This window comes from Enhydra lutris, unplaced genomic scaffold (assembly GCF_002288905.1).
Source record: "Enhydra lutris kenyoni isolate GAN:26980312 unplaced genomic scaffold, ASM228890v2 scaffoldscaffold20, whole genome shotgun sequence".
NCBI lineage: Eukaryota > Metazoa > Chordata > Mammalia > Carnivora > Mustelidae > Enhydra > Enhydra lutris.
In genome coordinates this window covers 16,515,783-16,540,380 of record NW_019154104.1, presented here as the reverse complement: position 1 = coordinate 16,540,380, position 24,598 = coordinate 16,515,783, and the positions used below count along the sequence as shown (strand labels likewise).

Here is a 24,598-nt window from a genome sequence, read left to right as displayed (position 1 = left end):
CAGGGAGGGGAAAGTGGGGCGTGTCCTCACCCTACCTTCCAGTCCTCTGCTTCCGCGTGGCCTTGACTCCAGCGCAGCTCTGGTGTGGGGGCTGAGCGTGCCTCCCTAGGGGAGAGGGCGGCTGGCGCCAGTGCAGCCCAGCCGGGACTGTCGGGCTGGACATGGCAGCCGTCGCTCTGTGTCTCAGGACTTACAGGTTGTAGATGCCTATCTGTTGCCTCTTACTCTGCCAGTGACTATGGCCTCTCCTCTTCTGGGCTGGAATTTGGGCAATGATTATTTGAGCTCCAAAAAGTCATTTGTTCATACCAGCCTGGGCCCAGTTCTGTGTTTGATCACGTTTGCCCTCTTTCTTGCTTCCTCAAAGCCAGGGCTTGAGCTTGGCCTTGGCCGGCCGTGGCACTGATTTCCCGCCATCTGCCACTGATCCCCTGAGTACCCAGCTTAAAAGTCTTAAAGAGATTCTACCCCTTTCCCACAATCCTTCGACCCATCTAAGAACATGCTCTCTCCCTTCATTTCTTAGGATTAATTTCCTTCTCCTGTGTCCTCCTCTCGGGGAAAAAAGGCTCTCCGTGGCCCAGTTTGGACCAGGTACCCACATCCAGGCTGGAGGACTCTGCCCAGGGGGAAGGAGCCATGTGCATATAGGGCCCCCTGAGAGTGCACTGGGGCGCGAGGTGGTGGTGTCCAGCAGAGCCTGTAGTGGATGCCGGGGAGTGGGGGGGTACCTCAGGACAGCTCCCAGGGCTGGAGGCCAGGGCATTCAGTCTGCTGTGGCCGGACGGGGCAGATGGGCTCCCTGGCTGCTGGGACAAGGCTGTTGAGGGCTGTGGTGGTATTTTAATTTCTGAAGTAACAGTTTTCTGTGTGGCTCACCTGGCAACTCATTGTAGGGGATCTTTAACTGTTTCTTCCATCATTGTTGCCAGAAGTTACTTAACTCTTCAGGTGGTTTATTGCCTCCAGTACTTGCTTATGTTGGCGTCTTCTGTGACACTCAAGAGAGTGCAAGTCCATCTAGGTGTTTCCCCTCTTGGTTGATTTTTTGGGGGTGAAGAGCTTCCCACAGGGCACTGGGCTCCCTTCTGTCTGTGCCCATGGCCCCATCCTGCAGCAGAAGCTGTAGTGCCAGGAAGGATGGGCCCTCCCAGTTCCAAGACCCTCCAATGAACTGGAGTGAGAACGGGGGGATACACAGCCTAGAACCCAAGGGGGCCACCCCCTAGCTCTGGAAGGACAGAGGGCATCAGGCAGCCTGCCCCGTCCTAGGCGACCAGCCCAGCTGTGTGCTCCATGCACCTGACATTTCCCAGTAAGACTTTTCTCCCATTTAAGAGGAGATCCATGCAAAAATTTGCTGAGTTAAAAGAGCCCTAGGTTTGGAGCATTTCCTAGACCTTCCTTTGACCTCTATTAGCATTTCTTCATAAGCACAACACCTGGGTTTTTTATTTTTAAAGATACCAGTACCTGACTCCCTGAGCTGCTGTAGGGATCCAAAGAAATGATACAAACAGCCGTGTTTTAGAAACCGTAGACCTCCAAGCAGATAGTGTTGTTCGTGTGTCTGAGGCTTGGGTGGCACGTACACTTACTCCATGCGCCCTCAACTGAATCATTAGTAGATTTGGTGGAAAGCCTTGAACGAATGCTCTGGTTCCTGGGCCAGGTGAGTTTTGATGGGAAGACGACCAGAAACATGGGAGCGGGCGGCCGGCCTCAGGCTGAGGCTGGGATTGACTGCCCTGGGTGCTGAGGCTGAAGGAGAGCATTGAGGCAGGAGGCGAGTGGAGCGGTGTGTGTGTGTGTGTGTGTGTGTGCGTGTGTGCGTGTGTGCGTGTGTGCGTGTGTGCGCGTGCACTTGCTCACTCACTCTGGGGAGTGAATCAGGGCTTTCCAGCAGAGGGGGCTGGAGGAGGGACCAATGTCCAGTGGACAGTGGGCACTCACACCTCTCTGGCCCTGGCCTCTCTCCCTGCAGGTGCACCTCCGTTCTGCCAGGCGTCTCTGCGAGCTCTGCTGTGCCAACCGGGGCACTTTCATCAAGGTGGGCCAGCACCTGGGAGCCTTGGACTACCTGCTTCCGGAGGAGTACACCAGCACCCTGAAGGTGCTCCACAGCCAGGCCCCGCAGAGCAGCATGCATGAGGTCCGCCAGGTCATCCGCGAGGACCTGGGCAAGGAGGTAGCTGCGGGCCCAGGAGGGCCGGGGTCTTTGCTGCTGTACTCTCGCTGCTGGGGGCTGGGTCTCTGCCCCAGAGCGGAAACGTACTTCTTGGCAACTCTCAGGAGTGAAATCAAAGGGGTTACAAGGTGCCTCTGTGGCCCTCCGTGAAAAAGATGACTCGAACCTTCTGAAATAGTTGATAGGCGATTGCTTTTATTCTACCAAGTAATGTGATTCATAGGGCTCAATCCCAATAACATCTGTCCGTTATTGAGGGTTTACTGCGTGAGAATAGCTGTACCGCGTTCCCTGCAGTAGCTCACCTCGTCCTCGCGGCAGACGTAGGAGGTAGGTACTGTTATTTACCCCATTTTGCAGATGAGGGATAAAGGCTTAGGCGGAGGAGATAACCTCCCAGTTTATCTCAGGAGCAAGGCCACAGGCCAGGAGGAGCAGGGTTAGGATGGAGGGACACCGGCAGAGGGGACAGGATTGGCATGGCACAGGCCTGTGCGTGGCTTTGCTTCTTGCCAAGACTGTTGGCCTCCCGCTTCCTCTAGCACGAGATTCACCCCCAAATTAAAACTAAATAAATCACTGTAATAACAGTGTGAAGTGCATCATTGCTGGCGTGTGGCGGCTCAGTGGGGGCGGCTGCAAGGGAAGGAAGGCAGCAAATTAACCCTTGGAGGCCGGCTTGTCTGTGGAGAGCCAGAGGAGGAGGCGAGAGCCCATCAGTGGCCCCCTGTAAATCAGGGTGAAGAGAGATGAGAAGTTTGGGGTGTCAGCCCCGTGGTGGGCACACCCAGCTGGCCAAAGGTTGTTTGGGGTCAAAAGATTTCATCTGGATCTTCAGGTCCTCTTCTCTAAGTTCCCCTGGCCGTGTGGTCCTGAGCTTGGTGGCCTGTGGCTTCTGCCCCTCAGGTGTGTCAAGCCCTCAGAGAAAGGAGGCTAATGTCAAGGTCACGGTTCTGAGGGGGCGTCCTTCCCAGCTGGGAAGCTCGGCAACCTCTGGTTTCTTACCGGGGCCCTCACAGGCGCACAATTGAAATCTTTCCTCTCCCCCTGCCTCCTCCTCCTCCCTTGGGGAAGATGGCATTTGTTCCCTGGTGACACACTTTCTCAGTCTGTGGGTGGAGGGAGGGGAAAGGGGCTGTGTGGGAAGCAGGGTAGGTGGATGTGGGGGTGTGAGGGCGGGGAAAGTCACTCACTTTGCACTTCCCTCCTCCTCCCGCCTCTCCCATGACACTGATGGGGAGCAGCTCGCCCTGCCAGGAAGAGGTCTGAGTGGATCCCACTGATGGGCTCCACGCCTGCCCTGGGACCCTCCGTGGAAAGCTCTGTTTCATCCCTGGTTTCAGGAATGTGGTTACAGGAAACTGAGGCTTTCATGTATCACCACCTGCTGGCTGGGTTCAAGTTCTTGGATGGGCTTCAAAGGCCCCTAGAGATCAAAGTCTGCATGGCTGCCCCTAAATCTCAGACCGGAAGAGCAGGGAGGGTGGCCAGAGAGAGCTCGAGGCTGGTGTGTTGGGGCTGCACTGGTTGATTGCATCTACGCCTCTTGAGGAACCTTCCCACCATCAGAGGCCTAACAGGGTCCTTAGGGTCCTCATACCAGTCCCTGTCCCAGGCAGATGAGGCTGGCCCCCGGGGGTGTCCCCAGCAGGGTGTGGGAGATGACAGTGAGTTTGCATCTCCTCTGAACTCCATGATCTACATGTGACTCTGAATCTGCAAATCTTTGCACAGCAGCCAGTCCATGGGAGGGGGAGCGAGTAAAGGGGCACTGTCCTGGCATAGCGCTGTGTGGGGTTGGGGGTGGGGGTGGGGGCCACGGAGCTAAGGGAGAAGGGTGTGAGTGACAGGACAAGGCCTTGGATCTTCTGATTACCAGGCCAGTGCTTTGTCTCCTATGTAACAGAGCTTCTTTCTGGCAGGAATAATTTGGAAATCTGTTTTCTTTCTTTTTTCTTTTTAAAATTATTTTTATTAACATATAATGTATTATTAGCCCCAGGGGTACAGGTCTGTGAATCGTCAGGCTTACACATTTCACAGCACTCAACATAGCACATACCCTCCCCAATGTCCATAACCCAACCACCCTCTCCCTACCTGCCTCCCCCCAGCAACCCTCAGTTTGTTTTGTGAGATTAAGAGTCTCTTATGGTTTGTCTCCCTCCCGATCCCATCTTGTTTCATTTTTTCCTTCCTTACCCCCTACAGCCCCCTGCCCTGCCTCTCAAATTCCTCATATCAGAGAGATCATATGATAATCGTCTTTCTGTGGTTGACTTTGGAAATCTGTTTTCTGTGTCTGTACGTATGTGTCTTGGAAGTTTCTCAGCTAGTATTACCAGAAGGAAACTTGCTTTTTTTTTTTTTTCCTGTTCCTTTTATTTTAAATGCTAGGTTGAAGTCCTGAAGGACAGGTTCTGGGAGGCAGTTAGAAGCCCGAACTCTAGGAGGTGGGGTCATTTCTGGTGACTCTAAAGTGACCTGGGTCTGGAGAGGGTTGGGAATTGTCTCCACCTTGGTCCCCTAAGTGCCCTTGGGACTGGAGGTCTGGGTGCAGTGCTTCCCGTAGCCAGCAGATGGCGCCGGAGCTTGAGCGTCCGGGGAGAATGCTGAAGACTTGGTCCTTTCCATCCAGCAGAGGGGAGCCCTGACAGGTGGCTGAGACTTGAGTTCTTTCTTCTCCTGGTCATGGCTCATGCCATGGAAGGAGCTCAGGCTGACACCTTTGCGCCCTGAATGGGGAACACACAGGCCTAAGCCACCTTGGTCCCCAGGAGTTCTTGGCTCCCTGCTGGAGGACATGGCAGGGTTCTGACCACCAACCCATCCTTACACATTCCTCTTCTGGGCCAAGAGTCCTCAGAGGCCCCCTACAGGTATGATCAGCCTGTAGTTCTGTGTTTTGATACCCGTTCATTCATTTTCCATTCCTTCTCTCTCTTTGTTGTCCAAGCAGCTGGTATTTAGTGAGGAAGGTGCAGTGCTGGAAGCTTTGTGTGCAGCCGAGGATGGGTAAGACCTCATGCTAGCCCTTGTAGTCTGGGGTCATTGGGAGGTACACGTCTCTGTAGTAGCTGGCCATGTAAATGCCCACTGGTTTATAGGAGAGAGAGACACAGATAGACAGACAGGGAGAGAGTTAGGTTACATTTGGGTGGATTGAGACTGTCTGAAGCAGATGGCATCTGACCCAGGCTCTCAAGGATGGCAGGGATTGGAGGAAGTAGAGGTTGGAGGAGGGGACTTCTGGTGGATGAGATGGGCTAAGCAAGCATACAGGCACTGGAGAGCATAAAGCACAGAGATTGCATGGTGAATAGTCTCGTTGACTAGCATATGGGGTTCAGTTTGGTGGACAGTGGAGCTGAGGTTGCTAAGTTTGTGCTGAGGTCACACTGTGAAGGGCCTCAAATGTCTTTTTTCATAACGTGAGCCTAAGGGAGAGGAGAACTTGGAGAGGGACCCAACCAAAGGAGGATGGAGTGGGACCAGATTTTCTTAGCAAGGTGGGAGATGAGGTTGTCTTTTCCAGGTGGGGGAAAGGGAAGGTGGGAGGTTTGAGGTAGGTGGAGAGCTTGGGGAGAGGAGTTATAGTGGGACTTAGGAAGACATGATAGAATTGTCAGCGCACTGCTACTGTTACCCATGGTTGTGGACATGCTCACATCCCTTCTCCTACCCCCTCCTTAACACACACACACACACACACACACACACACATCTGATCTCATTACAGTATATTTCAATAAGTGATCCAGTTTTGTTTTTGTTTTGGAATATACTTGAATCAGATTAAGGTTCTTTCCAGCTCTAAAGTTGTATGAAAAACGGAAGGAAATGAGATCAGCTGCCAGAGTGATGCACAAAAATACCTTTGTTAAGGGGCACTGCTTGTACCGGTCTTGGGGGTTGGGGTTTGGCTTCTGTACTCTGAAACATGTTGGTGTTTTTATTTATTTATTTGTTTACTTATTTATTTAAAGATTTTATTCATTTATTTGACAGAGACAGTGAGAGAGGGAACACAAGCAGGGGAAGCAGGAGAGGGAGAAGCAGGCTTCCCACGGAGCAGGGAGCCAGATGTGGGGCTCGATCCCAGGACACCAGGATCATGACTCGAGCTGAAGGCAGACGCCTAATGACTGAGCCACCCAGGTGCTCCAGTGTTTTTTTTTAAACTGCAGTATTTTATTAATTTCTGACTCTTTTAAAAAAAGATTTATTTATTTATTTTAGAGAGAGGGTGTGTGTGCATGTACAGTGGGGAGGGGCAGAAGGAGAGAGACTCTCGAGCAGACTCCACACTGAACGTGGAGCCCAGTATGGGGCTCGATCTCAAGACCCTGAGATCATAACCTGAGCTGAAACCAAGAGTCAGATGCTCAACCTGTTATGCCACCCAGGCGCCCCTTTGAAATTTGATTTAGCATTCTCTCACCCCTGAGCTCCCACAAGGTGGGGATCTAGACTTGAACTTGTTCTATAACTTCTCATAGTACCCAGGGACACATGCTGTGTGTCACAGGAGATCCGTGTTCTTGATGGACCATCTGGCCAGGAGGTCCAATGGAACATGGAAAGGAACCACTGTGCATCAGGTGGGAGAATGTGCACCTTGTGGCTTCTTACAAATCTATAGGTACAGGTGGAAGGTGACATTCTTATCCTGCTTTGCTCAAGGTATAAGCAAAAAGGAAGTGATGAAGAAGCTCTTGTCCCAGGAACCTCTGTCATTTATTAAGCTTGGCAGGGGTGGCAGAGAGAAGGCACTCTTGGCAAGAGCCTGGCAGGAGCAGAAGTAGAAGGCAGGCAGGTGAGGCAGGAGAATGCCTGGCCCGTGTGAGGGCTTCCTGGTGGTGGTGGGGCATCAAGTGGGGGCAGTGCAGACCTTGGACAGAGACTGGAGCAGGGGCTTCCATGGAGGCCTTGGGGCAGGCCATGGATAGGGGATGGCAAACTCTGGGCTGATCCTTGTCATTTCACGCAAGACCTCTGCTGTTACGTGGAGAGCTGTGTGACAAGCAGGGAAAGGCACCCCCTCTGGGCACCCCTTCCTGCAGGTGGCACCTCTGCCAGGGCTGGATTTCCTTCTTCTATTAGTCAGGGTTCTCCAGAGAAACAGAGCCAATAGGGGGTGTGTGTGTGTGCGTGTGTGTATGTAATAAGTGGAGAAATTGATTGGTTTAAGGAATTGACTTATGCAGTTGTGGAGGCTGATAAGTCTTGCATCTTTGATGTGAGTGGGGAGGCATCTGGCTGGAGATCCAGGAAGAGTGGAAATTGCAGTTTGAGTCTAAAGGCTGTCTGCTGGCAGAATTCCCTGTTACTCCAGGAGGTCAGTCTTGATCTATTTAAGCCTTCAACTGATTGGATGAGGCCCACCCATGTTACAGAGGACAGTCTGCTTTACTCAAAGTCTACTGATTTTTTAAAAAGGACTTATATATTTATTTTGGAGGGAGAGAGTATGTGTGCATGTGAGTGGGGGGAGGGGCAGAGAGAAAGAATCTTCAGGCAGTTTTCCTGCTGAGCGCAGAGCCCCATGCAGGGCTTGCTCTCAAGACCCATGAGATCATGACCTGAACCAAAACCAAGAATTGGATGCTTACCAACTGAGCCACCCAGGCCCCCCGACAAAGTCTACTGACTTAAATGTAAATCTTATTCAAAAAGATCCTTACAGAGACATTAGAATAAAGTCTGACCAAGTATCTGGGCACCATGGCTCCGCAAAGTTGACACAAAACATTATCCCTGCAGGTCCCCCATGGCCCTCAGGACTGCCCATCTGTACCTTTGGTCCCGACAGCCGAGTTTCCTATTGAGAGTAGGAGCTAAAGTGCTTGCCGATGTACTGGCTGTGTGACCTTGGGTGTGTTCCTTATCTTCTCCATCTCTCATTTTCCTCACCTGTAAAATGGGGATACTGACAGCACATGCCACACAGCCTGACTGTGGGGGTTAAATGAATTAACAGACGTGGAACACGTGGAGGCTGTAGGCAGAGAGCAAATGGCCGCAAATGTTAACTGCCCTCCCGGAGTTATGCTGGATGCTTTACATGCGTGAGGAGCCCAGATTCGGAGAGACCTGTGAATGACAGGGTTGGATCTTCATCCACGTTCTCTGAGAGCTTATACGGCTCTCTGTCCCAATACTGCTCTGCTAGTAGAATCCTCCTTTCTCTTCCCTGCTCAGTACCCAGCATTCCATCTGTTGGTCAAGCCCCTCCCCTCCACTGCCTTGGGAGCCTGGGCTTCTTAAGTCCTACCTGTGACCCCCACCTTGGTGGGGGTGGTACTGGCAGCTCAGCCTGGCCGTGTTAACCATAGCCGTGTCCTGAGGCCATCAGCAGCATCTGCTTTGTGCTATTGGTGCCTAGAGCTGACTCCCCAGACAAGGGGTTGAGGGCAGCCACGGGTGCCCAGGGTGACGAGTTGGTGGCTGTACTGTGTTCAGGACCCAGCCCTCCTTCTTGCAGGATGGCAGCTAAACTTGGCTTCCCTTGCCTTGCAGGAGCTGGGTGTGGACGTATGTGGGGACAGACATGCCCTGGGTTGGACTGGGGCAAGGGACACGGTTGGGACAGAGGGGCTGGAGGAGCCAGTTTTACCTGGGGGACCTGTGCCTGTGGAAAATTTCCCCTCCTCGGTGACACGTGCTTCTGTCTTGTATTCCTTGCTGCCTTCTTTCTAGTGTTGTTCCAGCTTCTCCCTGCCCTTACTTCCTCACATTGACTGAGCGTAGCTCTCTGCCCAGTGCTGTGCCAGCCTCTGGGTGTCCCTGACCCCTGGAGCTCTTGCCCCTGTCCTTGCACACGGGCGGGGGCCTGGCTGAGGCCAGCTCGCCCTTCACCACCCCCACTGCTCTGCGCTCTGAGGCTCAGGACCACCTGGAAGGCTTTGGCTCTTTTTAGATTTGCTTCCCTCGGTCTTCAGCACAACCTTTGTTCTGGCTTCTGGTTCCCCAAGACGGCTGCTGTGTGAGCATTCTGGGAGTGGAGCAGAAGGAGCTGGTGGCCGCCAAGCTGCGTGTAGGGAGGACTGGGGGGCAAGGGAGAGTGATTCACCTCCTCTGGGCTTCCCAGCAGCTCTCAATCAAAAATACATTTATATTAAAAACATAATGAAGAATAAAAAAACATTTCCCCCTAATCATACTGAACATCAAAAGGAGATATTTATCAATTATGGGAGAGATATTTTGGCCATAAAATGGTAATTTAACAAGTAGGAGATGGATGGCGGGAAGCATTAATATCATCCGGGACGGATAGTGCGCTATTAGTCACTGGGGGAGAGACTGAGGTGGCCGCCATGACGCTGGCTCTTCTTCCCTGGCTTCCTGGTCTCTGCCTCCTCCCTGAGCAGTTGCACTGCCCCAGCCCCGAGAAGCCTCCTCCTTGGGGGCTGTGCTCCATCTCCAGGGCCCCTTCATTCTGTGGCCCCACAGCTTCCACGTTGCCCTTACCTAGCCTGGGCCACGTCCCTCCCGTGCCTGTGGAACAGAGCCCCCCAAGAGAGCAGGTCAGAGCTGCTCCCCACTCTCTTTCCTGCTCCAGTCTTCACACAGAGACACTCTGGCCCCACGGGGGATTCACTGCACGCACCCCAAGGCCTGTCCTCTCACTTCCCCTCCTTAACTCAGCAGATCCCTTCTCATCCTTTGAACTCCAGCTCTAGCAACACCACCACACTCGTGGACACACGGCCTGAATGCTCGCTGGGTGTCAGACACTGTCTCAGAAGTTTCCTGCGGATCAACTTACTTCTCACTAAGACCCTTTAAGATCAGTCCTAATATTACTTATTTTACAGATGGGAAATTGAGGCATGTTTTCCAGTGAAATCATACCCTTGTCCTCCTCATGTGCCCCCCCACCCTCAGTCAGTATTAGTGGCTCTTTTGTGTTTCCCCTGGGCACTTTCTGTCCCTGTCACAGCTCTAACGCCATTATTTGTTGCATTCAGATTGTTTGCTTTTCCATCTTGAACCTCCCACAGGGCCTAGTGTGAGCTCTGCACATAGTAGGTGTTAGTAAGTGTGGTTGCATTGAATTGCAGAACGACTTTGTGTGCCCCTGTCCCCTTGAAGCCTTCACTGACCTCCTCAGCCAGGTTGGATCGTGAATCAGAGCACTTGGTTTCCCTCTTGTGTCTTTCTGGTCATTTCAGTGCTGGGTGTGTGTCTTGGGGTGGGTGGTCTCCCACTCTCCTTGGGGTTCTCTCAGAGCACTGCTCAGTGCCTGGCACACCAGAGGTGCTCACTAATGTGTTGTTAGCTGCATGGAGACACTCTGACGCAGGACATCATGGCATGGCATTATGGGTCCTGGAGTTCTCCAGGTGGCCGGCTCTGCTCCTGCCTGTATCTTGCTTCCAGAATCCCCTGGGGTCTTCTGTAGGAGCCTGTGGAGGGCTGTGTGAGGGTGTGTCTGGGGCTGTCTCAACTATGAGCTGAGGGCAAGGGCAGGGTCTGTCTTCTGGAGAGAACAAGAGGGTCATTTCCAAGGTAGTATGGCATATGGTTAATAATAGACTTTGGAGTTAGAGAGCCTTGCATGAATCCCAAATGCTACCAGATTTTCACTGCATCATTAGTTGTTTCTGAGCCTCAGTCCCCTCATCTGTAAACAGGGATGATGGCAGAACCTCCACACTCATAGGGCCGTGATGAGGATTGAGTGCTAGGGCCCCTCAGGGGCGCACAGTGAACCCTGGTAGCTCATAGCTCCAGTCGTCACGTGCAGAGCTCTTGTGAGGACAAAATGAGGCAGGCACACTGGGACCCTCAATTACATCTAGCACCCCACTGGTGCCTGGGCCTTCCTGACGGTTGACAAACACCGGCTTTTCTGGTTTGGCCTTCGTCATTCAGTGGCAGGCGCCTTAGACAAAAGTTCCCCAAGAGAATCACGTACTCCTGAGTTGTGATGGTTTAGAAATCGCCCTGTCCAAGGCCTGTGTTTCATCGGCGAGGAAACTGAGGCTCAGAGCGGGAAGTCACTGGCCCAGAGTGGCACGACTGGGTGTTGGTGGAAGCGGGACTCAAACCCGGGTCTCCTGACTCCGATGCAGTGTCCATCCTCCTGTTCAGGGCTGGGCGCTTGCTGCCTGGAGTGAGGCCAACACTCAGAGACACGCTGGTCTTGCTGTCAAAGAAACCCAGAGGGGCTCCCGTGGCTTTCGCCCTCCATGGGACTTTGTGGCCTCCTGGAGGCTTTGAGGAAGCCCTATTTTCTTAAGTTCATCCCTCATGCTGAGAGGATTCTGGATGTTCTTTGTATCCTTTAGCAAGCCCTCCTACTTGCGAGTGGTTGGGATGCTTATACCCATGTGCTCACCGTTCACCTTCAATCCGCAGACCAGGCTGTGGTATGTCCCCTTCCCACACCCACCCTCCCCCCCCGCCCCTTTAGGCTCTAACCTGTAGGGTCTTGCCCAAACCCAGCCCTCTGCTTAGCTGCTGTGTTGGGCCTGCTCGCTGGAGAAAGCGCCTCAGCTGACAGCAGCCCCATTTGCAGAGTCTGGAAGGTCGGGGGCCACCACCAACTGCATCGCTCCCTCCGAAAGTACAGATTTGTTGAGCAGCCGATAGGTACTTACCTCTGTGCCAATGCTGTGGGGGATATAGAATGTGTCAAAGCTGTGGCCCGCCCTCCTCAAGCCCGGCAGACAGAACAATTCACAGAGGAAGTAATTACAGAGAACAATTAAGCACTCAGCTGTGGGGCTGGTGCAGGAAAGGTTCAGGGGGAAGTTCAGAAGAGGGTTCTTGGAGGAGGCGGCCCTCGGAGGATGAGCAAGATGGAAGGAGCGAAAGCCCGAGGCCATCGGAGGCTGGCGGTGCGGTGGCTCCGTGGGACCCAGGAGCAGAGGCACACGGGGCTGGGTGGTGGGGCCCTGTGGCTGGGCTATGTTAGATCGTGAGGGCTGCTGTGACACGGACCGGTGGCTCAAACCACAGAAATCTGTTGTCTCAGTTCTGGTGGGCAGGAGCCCGAGACCTGGGTGCCTGGGGGTTGGGGGAGGGCTGGTGCACCCGCGGTGGTGAGGGGGCCTCTGCTCCCAGCCTCCCCTCTAGCTTCGGGTGGTTTGCTGGCCATCTTCGTCCTTCCTTGGCCTATAGAAGTGCCACCCTGATCTCCGCCTTCCCGCTCACCCGGTCTGCTTCCTGGGTGCGTGCCTGTTTCTGTGTCCAAGTTGCCCCCTTTCTTTTTTTTAAAAGCCTTGGAGGCAATTTTTTTTTTAAATTTTATTTATTTGTTTCACAGAGAGAGATCACAAGTAGGCAGAGAGGCAGGCAGAGAGAGAGATAGAGGAGGAAGCGGGCTCTCCGCCAAGCAGAGAGTCCGATGTGGGACTCGATCCCAGGACCCTGAGATCATGACCTGAGCTGAAGGCAGAGGCTTTAAACCACTGACCCACCCAGGTGCCCCAAGTTGCCCCCTTTCTTAAGGACACTGTCATATTGGCTTAGCACCCCCCACCCTCCATGCCAGGGTGACCTCATCTTAAGTAATTGCATCTGCAATGACACTGTTTCCAAGTAAGGTCACATTCCGAAGGTCAGGTCCTGGAGGTTAGGACCCCAACATATGAATATTTGGGGGCCATGGTTCAAGCTGGCTTCGGTGAGGGCATGAGCGCTTTTGCTGGGAACCAGCTGAGGCAAGAGGGCTGACATGGTGTGTCCTGTGACCATGCTTTGGGCAGGCACGGGGCTGAGTGGGGCTTTCGGGGTGCTCTTCCAGGACTCCTCTGTCTCTCATGTTCTTTCTGCAGGCCGGCTCTATTCACGGCTGGTTTCTTCTATGGGCTGCTGCCCCTGGCATCGCTCAGCCTCACCTCTTCCTGGGTTTGCCCCCAGCAGGGCCTCCCCCTCCTTCCCGTCCCGAACACTCCACTTTCCTTTTATGAAATTCTGGATCAGGACTCTGCCCAACTGAGCCTAAGTCAGGGGTTGTGCTGGGTGGAATGGTGTCCCCCACGCTCCTCCACCCCATTCCTGGCTTCCTAGAACCTGGGAATGTGAAATGAGGTATTTGCTGCTGTAATTTGGTAACTTAAGTTGATAGTGCATTGGGGTGGGCCCTACATCCGGCCACTGGTGGCCTTGTGAGGGGCCACGCGGCGGCGGCGGCAGAGATGGGATGCCGCTGTAAGCCGAGGAGATGCCAAGATTGCTGGCAGCGCTGGGAGTTAGGAAGAGCCGGGAAGGCTCCTCCCTGGGGCCTGCAGAGGTCACGCAGGCCCACCAGCACCTTGATTTCAGACGGCTAGCCCCAAGAACAGGGAGCTAATACATTTCTGTTGTTTTAAGCACCTGTTCGCGGTGATTTGTTATAGTCGCCCTGGGAAACAAACACCGCTGTCCAGTCCCTGGCCACTCACGGAGGCCGGAGGAGGTGGGGACCGTCAGAAGACCTCATCCCTCTCATTTAAACCCCAAGGTGACAGGTGGGGTGGGGTGGGGAGCAGTAGGGCAGAACATGGCCTAAAAGATGTTCATGTCCGCAGATGATAATGGCAGGAGACTTTCTGTTTGGTCCTTGCCAGGTAGTACACACAGTGGCTGGATGTTTTATAGATATTGTTTCTAATGGTTACAATAACTCGACGAGGTTGGTAGATTTTACCCTTCCAGTTTTCCAAATGAGGAAGCCAGGGCTCTGGTAGGTTAAGCAGCAGTCTCCGTCTCCTAGCTAGAAGAGGCAGAGCCCCCACTTTGAGCACTGTTGCCTGAGCCCTCACCCCTCCCGCTGTGTAGCTGCCGCCCCCAAGGATAGCCTGGTTTCTGGAGGGCGAGACAGTGGGGGTAGGGTTGTAGCACTGGATCTTGATGTGCAGGCTTTAGGGCGTCACCATGGGCCCCAGATCTTCGAACTGTGTTCAGTCTGCTCAGCTGATAGTGTCTGTATGTGTGTGCGTATGCACACGTATGTGTGCGTGTGTGTGTGTGTGTGTATGTGTGTGTGCCCCTCTGCAGCTGATTTTTGGGCAGAGTCCGCCAACAGTGCAGGACAGCTGGAGGGGTGCAAGGCAGGAGCCATGCCAGGAGGCTCTTTCCTTCCTCCGCACCTGGTCAAGGTGAACTCTTTCTTTTGAGCCTATTTGTGCTGTTTCCTGGAGCTGGGGCGTAGCCAGCTTTTCTCACCGCTGCCTGTGTTGGGACTCAGAGTGGCACTCAGAGTGAGTGTACCTGGCTGGGCAGTGGGTCAGGAGGTGACAAGTCAGAGATGGAGTGCCACAGCCACTGCTCTAGAAGGAGCGGCCCTGACAGCTGACCCTCTGCCCTTGGGACTGCCAAGCCGACCGCGGGCGGGGTCCTCATTTTCTCCTTGCATGAACTCGTGGCATGTCTTCCCTCCCGTACGGGGAGGGGTGGGTCTCTTCTTGTAGACTGCTCAGGGCTGGGGTGGGCAGCGTGGGCAGGTGGGTGTGATTACTGCGGGCTCCAATGACTTCTTCCCATGTCCAGGTGAGCCAGAGGACGGCCTTTCTTTACTGGTGACGGCTGGGGCAGAAGCAATGGTTTGGAGTCCCGGGTCCCGCAGTGTCTTAGAGGGAACGTAATCGCCCACCTTAGCTGGATGCTAACCATGTGGGAGGTGCTCATCCCGGCCGGGCACTCCCAGAAGACGACTCCAAGGACAGGATTCTGGTGGGAGTGGTTTTGTGGGAAGCTCAGGGGCAGCCAGGAGGGAAGTGGAAGCGTGGTTCAGGGAGAGAAGGGCCTTAAACCGGCTCCCGCCATAGGGACACAGGGAACTGGTGTCAAACACTCACTTTAAAATCATCCAACCCTGAAAGCCTCTGCCTTCAGCTCAGGTCACGGTCTCAGGATCCTGAGATTGAGTCCCGCATCGGGCTCTCTGCACATCAGGGAGCCTGCTTCCTCCTCTCTCTGCCTGCTTCTCTGCCTACTTGTGATCTCTGTCTGTCAAATAAATAAAATCTTCAAAAAAAAAATCTTAAAAAAAAAAAATCATCCCACCCAAGGGCCAAGGGAGAAGGTTGGGTGTTTATACACCAGCTTCCTACCTTCACAGAGACGGTAGCTCCTGAAGGCTGCGAATTTCTCCAGGTGGAGAAAGAGCCCCCGGGAGCAGACGCAAATGCTGATGTTGCAGGAGGCAGCAGGGGAAAGATCTGAAGGGATGGATGGGTGCGGCAGGTGTGGCGCAGCGGTGCCCCCTATAATCCCCAGAGCTGCCGTGTGGGGCAGTACTAGCATCCAAGCCAAGGCCAGAGAGGTGGAGACACGTGTCTGAGGTTGCACAGACATAGGAGGTTGAGTTGGGAGCAAAACCAGGGCTGACTGCAGAATACAAGGTCCTAACCCTCTTGTTCTCTTGCTCTCTGGAAGGAGCCCTGGGCCTTTCCCCAGGTTTCCCGTCCTAGCAGTTTATGGCTTCTCCCAGCATTCCCAAGTGGGAGGTGGGACAGACAGACAGGGAACCCCTGCAGGTCAAGGAACTGCCTATTTATTGTTTTCTCTTTCCCTAGGATGCGTTAGATGTTTTCAAATACATATCCTCGTTTTAGTCCTCACAAAAGCGAGGCGAGTTAGGTGTGCCCTTCCCGGTTTTCCCCAGTCGTAGCTTACTAAGCTGTAACACTAAGTAACTTACTCAGGATCACACAGTGGGACAGCAGCTCAGCTGGAACCGGACCTGAGTGTTATCTGACTGTAGAGACATAACACGCTTGAATCCCACAGGCTGCAGCGGGACGTGTGGGGCCGGGTTCAAGGCCACACTGAAGGAAGGGCCTGTGAGACCCAGTCTGCACCCAAGGGCCACACTCTTTCCCCTAACAGTGCACCGGCCCACCATCTTGCCTTTGGCCCCGGCCCGGCTCTGGACCTATGTTGCCTTAAGGGCCAGTCACACGGCTAAGGAAGTGCTCTAAGAAGCGCGTGGCGAGGTCGTTTGGCTCTTCTCCTCCTTCTCACCTCTGGAAAAGGCGCCGCCCCTCTGTGCTCGCAGGTTGGGGTCTAGTGATGGGGGTGAGGGGCGGTCTGCCCTCCCGTGTACCTTCTGAGAGCTGGGCCCTTCTCCAGGGAGGAGTCCTCCTCTCTCCACCGGGCCCAGGTCCCCACGTGCGTTCTACCTGCTGCAGCTCCTTGGCAGCAGAGAGAAGCAAGCCGTCCACGTCGGGCTGATTTATGTTCATCGTTGAAACAATAATGTTTAATCTGGAAAGGGCTAATCAATTTTTTATGCTGATTATGAATAGGCCAGCTGTGTCTGCTTCTTTATTCATGGGGCTGGAGGAGCCGGCCCGTGTCCCAGGCTGGGTTCCTGTGGTGGTTTCCGCGGGGGGAAGCCCTGCTCTGTGGCCCGGCCTGTGCCACTTTGGAGGTGACTCCTTGTGTGTGCGCCTGTGTCACTGGGAAGAGTAAGCCAGTGCTGGGTGGGGAGCCAGACTTGAGTGCGTGTGTGTGTGTGTGTGTGTGTGTGTGTGTGTGTGTGTGTGTGTAGGGAGGCTGGTGTGGGCTGGGGCACCGTCACAGGAGTACAGGATGGAAAGTTAAGAGTTACAGGATCGTAGAATTAGGAAGGCTCCCAGGACTCCAACACCCCCCTTTACCAAGGACTCCAAGGACTCCAACACCCCCCTTTACCAAGTGAGGAATTTAGACCCAGAGAAACTGAAGCAACTTCCCTAAGGTCATGGGGCTGATAGTGGCAGAGGTGGGACGGGAACCCTAATTCCCTCACTGAGAATGCAGAACTTTGCCACTTTAGTTGAGTCACTGACTCGCCCCACAACACTGACTCCTGGGGGCTTTGGTTTAGGGACAGGAAGAGCTAGAGACAGCTCAACAAGAGGTCAGGATGAGATGAGAGAGTCATCCGCGGTTTCAGCTACAGCTCTCAGGTGCTTTCGGAATCCACAGAAGGGTCATAGAGAGGGGCGAATTGGGGTCTTCTGGAGAAGGCAAAACCTGAGAGGACTTGAGTGCTGTCAAAAGGAGAACAAGCTGAAAGGCCCAGAGAGGGCATCTTGGGCAGGTGGAATGGCCTGAGCTGAGGACATTGTCTCTGGTGGGCATCACCTTGGGGGCAGGTTGGGGGCTGTGCCTGACCCTGGAGAGACCGGAGGGGGACTGTGCTGCCTGGGCCCGGGGCTGGGACTGGGAACATGGGGCCCTGGGCCAGGTGAGGGCAGGGGCTCAGCTTGGATGGCTTGGCTGTCCCGCAGGTGTGATTTTGGACCCTCCACAGCCTTTGTCCTGTTGGACATCACGAGTCGTTTGTCTGTTCATTTATTGGCTCAGCCCATGTTTGTTGGACTTCGATCATGTGCGTGCCAGGGGTTATGTAGCCGGACAAGCTGCCACCGCGGTCTTCAATCGAATTGTAGGGGAATGGCAGGATGTTACACAAGTGACCAGAAGAATAAAAATGTAAGAACACTAATGATAAATGCCACAAGGGAAAAATAGAGGGTGCTCTGCATTTAGAAGGCTGGGTGGGGGGGTCTTTCTGAGGACTAAGTGGTGATTAAACTGAGACCAGGAAGGGTTAGGAGAAGGAGGCAGAGGGAACAGAGAATGCAGAGGCCTCAGGTGGGAAAGAGCATGGATCCATCTGGGGACAGAAGGGGATGGTGGTGGCAGGGCAGAGAGATGCTGAAAGATACAGCTGGAGATGTGCGTTGGGCTTACCCGGGGACCCAAGTTCAGCAGCCAGTGTCGGTCTCGCTGGAGAGAGTGGCACCATCCACAGTGGCCTGCACAGGGACCAGGGCTGGGACCGGGAGACAGTTTCCAGGCACTTGTGTTCATCGGGACAAGTATGATGCTGCCTTGGAAGATGAGTGGATGGATGTATTTTGGAGACAAAACCAGCAGGACTCAAGGAAGAATTAAGTAGGGAGGGTCTGCAGGGGAGGGAAGGGCAGGGCACACTCGGCTCCCAGGGCTCTGGCATGATCAGTGAGGGCCGCCCGAGAACAGACATGGTGCTGAGGGGGCTGGTGGGGCTGTGTGAGCTGCTCATCCCACTGGCAGTTTGGGGAATGCTTTTTCTGAGGGGCTGGGCTTTGCCCAGTGGACCCCTTTCTTCTTAGAGTCAGTGGTCAGAGAGATGGAGAGTCTATGTGGGACTGAGCAGTTTGGGGTTTGGCATTGAGAGGCTGAGTCTGGTATTGGGTTCCTGGTTTCCAGACATTAAAAAAAAAAGTCCTCAGCACCCTGATCTAAGGAGAGCTCTGAGAGAGAGAGAGAGAGAGAGAGAGAGAGAGAGTATGATTGTCCCCACAGTCAGGCTTATAGGGGAGGCTTTTCCTCCCATAGTTGGAGCACCTCCTGCAAATGACCATCACAGGAGTATGTCTCCCCGGGGCCCCTACTGCTCTCCCATCTTTGCTGTGTGAGCCGATGACTGGTGGTTTTGTGTGAGGTCGAAAAAGAAACTGAACTTCTTGGGAAGAGGCTGGTTTTAGGATTTGACCTGGGGCCTGGGAAGGAATACCGTGTAAGAGGCCTCTGGGGGAGCAGGGGACCCCCGCACAGGGAGGGGGAGGCGGGACTGGCTCTAGGTATCATCACCTGGCACGGAACCAGAACTGTGATGTGCCTTCCTGGTGCCGTGGCTTGGGATTCTCATGTGACCCGTGTTTGCACACTGTGCGTGTAGCTCCCCAGCCCTCTAGCCTCAACATTGCCCTGGGAAACGCAGCGCAAGAACGAAACAGACCCGTCCCGAGAGTGATACGCTCATGCTCCGCGTCAGCAGTCAGCAGGCTTCTTCCTTGTGGAGGCCTGGGTTAGGGTCCTAACCCAGCTGTGACAAAGAGCATGGATTTAGTGGCTTCAGACAAGAGAGTTATAATCTTCCTGTTCTGTGGGCCAGAAAAGCTCAAATTCAAGCAGCACGGGCTGCGTTCCTTCCAGCGGTTCTCGGGGAGAGTCTCTTGCCTTGTCCGGCTTCTGGAGGCTGCCCGCGTTCCTCAGCGTGTGGCCCTGTCCTCCCTCATCCCAGCCAGCCACATGGCGTATTTCAGTTTCTCTCTCTCATTCTTTCACCTTGCCTCCCTTGTCATATTTGCTGCTCCCATTCTGACCCTCCTGTCTCCCTCTTATAAGCACCGGGTGATTCCCTTGGGCCTGTATAGTCCTCCAGGCTGCTCTCCCGCTCTGGGTAGCCTTTGGGGATTGGGACATGGACATCTTTGGGGGGCCATCTCTCTACCCACCATTGGGCCAGCTGGTAAATATTTGAGGTTTTTTTGGGCCAACCAGTCACTGTCAAAACTGCTTACCTCTGCCAATGCAACGTGGGAGAAGCCACAGACGTGTGATGAATGGGTGGGTTGTGTCCCAGTGAAAGTTCATTCAGGGACACTGAAGTTGAATTTCATGTAGTATTCATGTATCACAAAATACTGTTCTTTTGGTTTTTTTCCAAACATTTAAAACGTCAAAAAAGTATTCTTAGCTGGTGGGCTGGATATGAAAACAGGCATGGGCCTGGTTTTGGCCCAAGGGCCATCGCTTGCTGCCCCCTGCTCTAGATGCCTAATATCCTTTGACACTTAGGACAACACCCTTGCAAAATGAGTATTGTTATCATCACTCCCATCTTGCAGAAGTTAATGGACCTAAGCACTTTTCCCGAGGCCACACGGCTGCCTGTCGGCAGGTAGGGCTGCTGACACCAGAGCTGATGTTCTTTACCCTCCCTTTGCTTCGCCAGGTCAGCCAGGCGTGCATGTAATGACCTCAGAATTTGGACTTTCTCTTCCCTGTAGATCCTGAAGGTCTGGGTTTGCCCCCTTTAAAAATCTCTGGGCGCCGCTGCTGTTACATGCAAAGCGAATCTGGAAAACTTCTTACTTGGGTGTTCTAGGAAGATCGCCAGGGCTTTGGTACCTAAGCCCTCAGATTTGGGGCTCCGGGGCATAGGAACATAGCTTAGGCTCATTTGCCGTGTGACATTTTGCCACTTGTCCCAAGGCTAGGGAAGTCTATCCTGACAGGAAATGGTGCCGCCGTAAGCAAGGGCGCCTTCTGAAATGCATGTGCGCCACTGTGCCCACCCCCCCCCCACCCGCCCCGCCATGGGCACGAGCTGCGGGTGAGGACTCCTCCCCCAGGGGGAGATCTGGAGGGCCCAGCTCAGCCTGGATTCTGGGGTGGGAGTTGTTGGCCATCTTCTTTCTGGCTCTCACATCACTGTGTCTTGTTCCCCTTGTGTATGGTTTCCACAAGCCCTTCCCGCTGCCTAGATGTCTCCTCCTTCCTTCATCTGGTTCACTGCCTCTTCAGATCTCAGTTCTTTGTCACCTCCTCCAAGAAGGGCTCCCTGACCAGTTTTAATCCTCTGAACACAGGCTCTTACGGTATCAGCTACTTCTCCCTTCATATCATGTATCAAAGTTGGCCATCTACCTTTTCCTTTGATTACTTGATTAATGCCTGTCTCGCCACCGGACTTCAAGTTCCAGTGGTGACTCCGGGGGGGTAGCAGAACCTGATTTGGACCCAGTCCCCACTGAGTTCCCGGTGACTAGCACAGTGCCCTGTTTATATTAGTCACGTAAGCACTGGATGGATGAATAAACGAATGGCATTTAGCAAATGTGCTCTTCCCTACAAAGTGGAGGCCGTTGTATCTCCTCTGTCCAACCTCAAGAGAAGGCCAAGAGCACACAGGAGCACTTTGAGGGCAACAAACAGTATGCAGCTGTAAGAAAGTACGTTCGGTTGAGCATTTAGTCTCTGTTGAGCAAAGATGTCCTGACATCCCTTATACCAAACCAAACTCAAGTTCAAGGAAGAGGTACTAAGTTCTCACATAGGTAGGTTGCCATAGAGAGGGGACGGAGCTCCTGGCCCCACCTGTCTCTCACTCATGTGCTGGGGGGTAAGCACTGGCTCGCAGGCACCCCGTGGTTCCAAGGATGGCTCATAGCTTCTACACTGTGATCACCCCACAGTTAACCTACGTAGGCCGGGCCCTGGCTTATGGGGCATCCTGGCTTCATACTGCACCTCATTCCGCACAATTTCTTCTATCCCGGAGATCTCTGTCACAGGCAGAGACAGAGACATGTCACCCAGTGAGGCTGTACAAGTTATTAAGATGGGGAATGTTGAAAGATTAGATTTATGACAGCCAACGGCGGATTATGAAGAATAATTTATCAAATGTCAGTGCCTGCAGCCTACAATTTACAGAAGGTTTGCTTAAGCTGAGGAGATCTGATTGGACTGCCCCCACCCCACCTCTAATGAGTGACAGATCTAATGGATGACTTCCCAGGCTGGCCAACCACACTGGGTGTTTATCTGCTTTTTATTAATCATTATTATCACAACATTTCCATAGAGTCCTTCCAACTGCAAGTCTCGAAGTGCCCAGCACCCGCCAGGTTCCCTCAGCTACCCTGAAGGAACTGTAGCCACCTCCTGGAAGTGTGTTCGCTCCTCCGAATCATCTGGAAGGCCCAACGTCCCCTCACCAGGAAGAGGTTAGGGAAAATTGAACCTCACTCATTCACTAAGAAATACTTATTGAGTACCAGTGATGTGTCAAGGGCCTTGAATACAGTGCTGAGCAAAAATGGAAGAAGTCTGTCATTTAGAAGGGAAAAGGGAGATCCAGCAAATATAAGTCAGGGCAGAGTGCAGCTGTGTTCCTTGCTCTCCAGAAGGGCACCCTGAATTCTGAGGACGTACACGTATGACCTCCTCCTCCTGAGGAGGTAATAGTTGCACTGTGATTTGAAGGGGGAGATGGGGCAGGATCAGACTCGGTGGCTTGTGTTAAGGATTTTGGCTCTGGTAGGCTGAGTGGTTTAAAAAGTGGTTTAAAGTGAGAGAAGTGGTTTAAACGGAGAGAAGTGACGTGATCAGTTTATGTTTGGAAGACTCACTTTAGCTGCTTGTGGAGGATAGATTGGAGGAGAAAGGAATATGGTGGCTTTTACTCACAGACAGACTAGAACCGAGAGCCTAGAATTGCTGGCTCTTTGTCCAGTGCTCTTTTCATTATACCACTCTGTCCTCTTTATGGAGGCATTAAATGGGCATCCAGTATTCCTGCCAGAATTATCGGGGCTCTTTCATAGGCCATATTCTAGACACTTCATGTGTGTTATTTCATATGATGACTCTATGAGGTAGGTATTAGAATTTCCATTTTACAGATGAGGAAGCTGAGGCACAGATGGGTCATCGTCTTGATAACTGACCAAGCCAGCGCAGCATGGAGCCAAAATCTGAGCCTGGGAAATTTGACCCAGCTGGTGGGCATTCTCACCCACAGCCTTGGGGTGTGACTGCTCCTGGCTTCTTGCTTCTCTGCCAGCTGCTGTTCACTGTCCTGTGGGAGGAGGGAAGCTCAGTCTGAACCGTGAGGCCCTTGACAGAGCCAGGTGCATGATTATCCTGTACCTAGAGGCTCTTAGGACATTGGTAACAGCTGAGGCTCATGCCAGCCTCCTTGTGCAAATTTAGAGAGCAGCACTATTTTATAATTTCTGTGGTTGACCCTTGTCAAGAAAGGCCTCAGGTTCTGCCACTGGCCCTTCGTTCTTTCTTCCCAACTAGGCAATAGCAATAGCTAATGGCTCTGCAGAACGAATAGTTTGATCTTCCAGAACCCCAGAGAGAACACAGATTCTATGGAAGACAGGGACTCTGTGTCCTCAAGCTATTATTCTCATTATTATCTGTATTATAATAAATTGCTCTGTGTGGGAAGCCAGAGGTGGGGGTAGTCCCACCTTGAGGCAGGGCAGCTGTTGTGTGGGGACAAAGAGACACTTGGGTGCCTTGGCCCCCCCCACCCCCCATGACCTCCCAGGGTCTACATTGTGATATCGGAGGTCTCCTCTTCTGACCTTGCCAGAAAGTCCCGCCAGGGTTGGGTGAATTGGCACTGGGTGGGGGGCACTGTCGCTAGCAGGCCCTGTTAAAATGCAAGTATGTTTTCTAGAGGCTGTTACCTTATTTTTTGGATGGCGGTCTCCTCATGGCCAGAGATGATGTCTGTTTTGTTGGCCCATGTACCCAGCATGGTTTCTGTCATGTGGCAGGCCTGCAGGTACGTGTTTGCTGACTGATGGACTTGAGCTAAGGAATGGCAGATCGGTTTCATTTCCTGTATTAACTCTGGTCAGTTGGTAGTGGCAGCCCAGAGCACTGTGTGGGGAGAGATGCTGAGGCAGCATCTGGGCCCACAGCAGAAAAAAATTGCTGTGATCGATTAGTGATGTCTGGCACGAGTGTGCGTAGGGTGTACTAGTTAGCTGTTGTTGCAGAGCAAATTACCCGCAAACAATAAGCACTTGACTTGGTACAGTTTCTGTGGGCCAGGAATGTGGGCATGCCTTTCTGGGTGGTTCTGGCTCTGTCTCTGTGAGGGCGGAGTCAAGCTCTGGGCAGGGGGCTGCAGTCATCTGAAGGCCTGAGTGGGGAAGGAGACTCTGCCTCCAAGATGATTCACCGTGGGCAGAAGGCCTTGCTTCCTCATCCCCGGACCTCTCCACACACTGCTCGAGTGTCCTATTGGCATGGCGGCTCACTGCTGCAGGAGCGCGCTTTCTGGGAGAGGACAAGAAGGTGTCACGGTGACGTCTCAGAAGGCATGCCCTAACTTCCTCTTTGTGCTGCGGTCATGGATCTAGCTCACGCTCAGATGGGCAGTGGGCTGCACCTCACAAGGGGAGGAGTATGTGAGCACCTTGGATATATTTTAAAGCTGCTGCAGGAGGGATGAGAGGGCATGGGTCACCTAGTTGCTGTCAGTGTCAGGTGTTTCTTAGAAGGAGCAGGAATGACCCTGAACAGGTGGGATGCAAAACCAGGCATGTCTAAGTGGAAGGAGCAGGAATTGCAGCAAAGTGAGATAGCAGGTGGTGAGGTGACGGTGAGATGGAGGGGTGCCGGGGGCGGGTCCCTGGGAAACGGTGCCAGGAGGAAGGGGTGGGTTTCCAGCAGAGGCATATGGGAAGTGACGGTGGGTTTTCTGCTCAAGGCGGGCAGTTCAGACTTTGCAGAGTCCTAGGAGGCTGGAGCTATCTTATCAGCTTCAGGCTGCGGGTGGGGAGTGGGGCAGGTTCACTCCAGCTACTCCATTAGTAGGGGGACTTGTCCCTCTCCCCGTCAGACTGTGGTGGATGGCTGCTGGCACCCAGCCAGGCGTGGGGACAGGGGCATCTCTAGACCTCAAGAGCCAGGTGTTGTTTGCTGCTGATGCCATGGTAACCTGCCCCAGGTGCCCTGGGCTGTCTTCCCAGCTCCTAAGTGGCAACTGCCTGGCCTTGGCGGTGAGGCCTGGACTTGCCTGCTTTGAGGCACGCTCCTATCTGTCCATCTGCAGCCAACTACTTCTGGGTTTGTCAGATTTGTTGGCATCTTATGTCAAGGATATTTGAGGTAGTATATCCA

The 24,598-nt window shown here is 53.4% G+C and overlaps 1 protein-coding gene across 5 annotated transcripts in view; it reads left to right on the top strand.

The window, feature by feature from the left end:
- Positions 1-24,598, top strand: part of LOC111148634 (aarF domain containing kinase 1) — a 121,181-nt gene that overhangs the window by 50,166 nt on the left and 46,417 nt on the right. For 4 of the 5 annotated variants that reach the window (XM_022505384.1, XM_022505380.1, XM_022505383.1 and 1 more), the window contains exon 4: positions 1,985-2,188. The exons of the other annotated variant lie outside the window; for it this stretch is intronic. In XM_022505384.1, the coding sequence (XP_022361092.1) occupies positions 1,985-2,188 (204 nt within the window). The remainder of the gene's footprint in view (positions 1-1,984; positions 2,189-24,598) is intronic. 5 annotated transcript variants of the gene reach the window in all.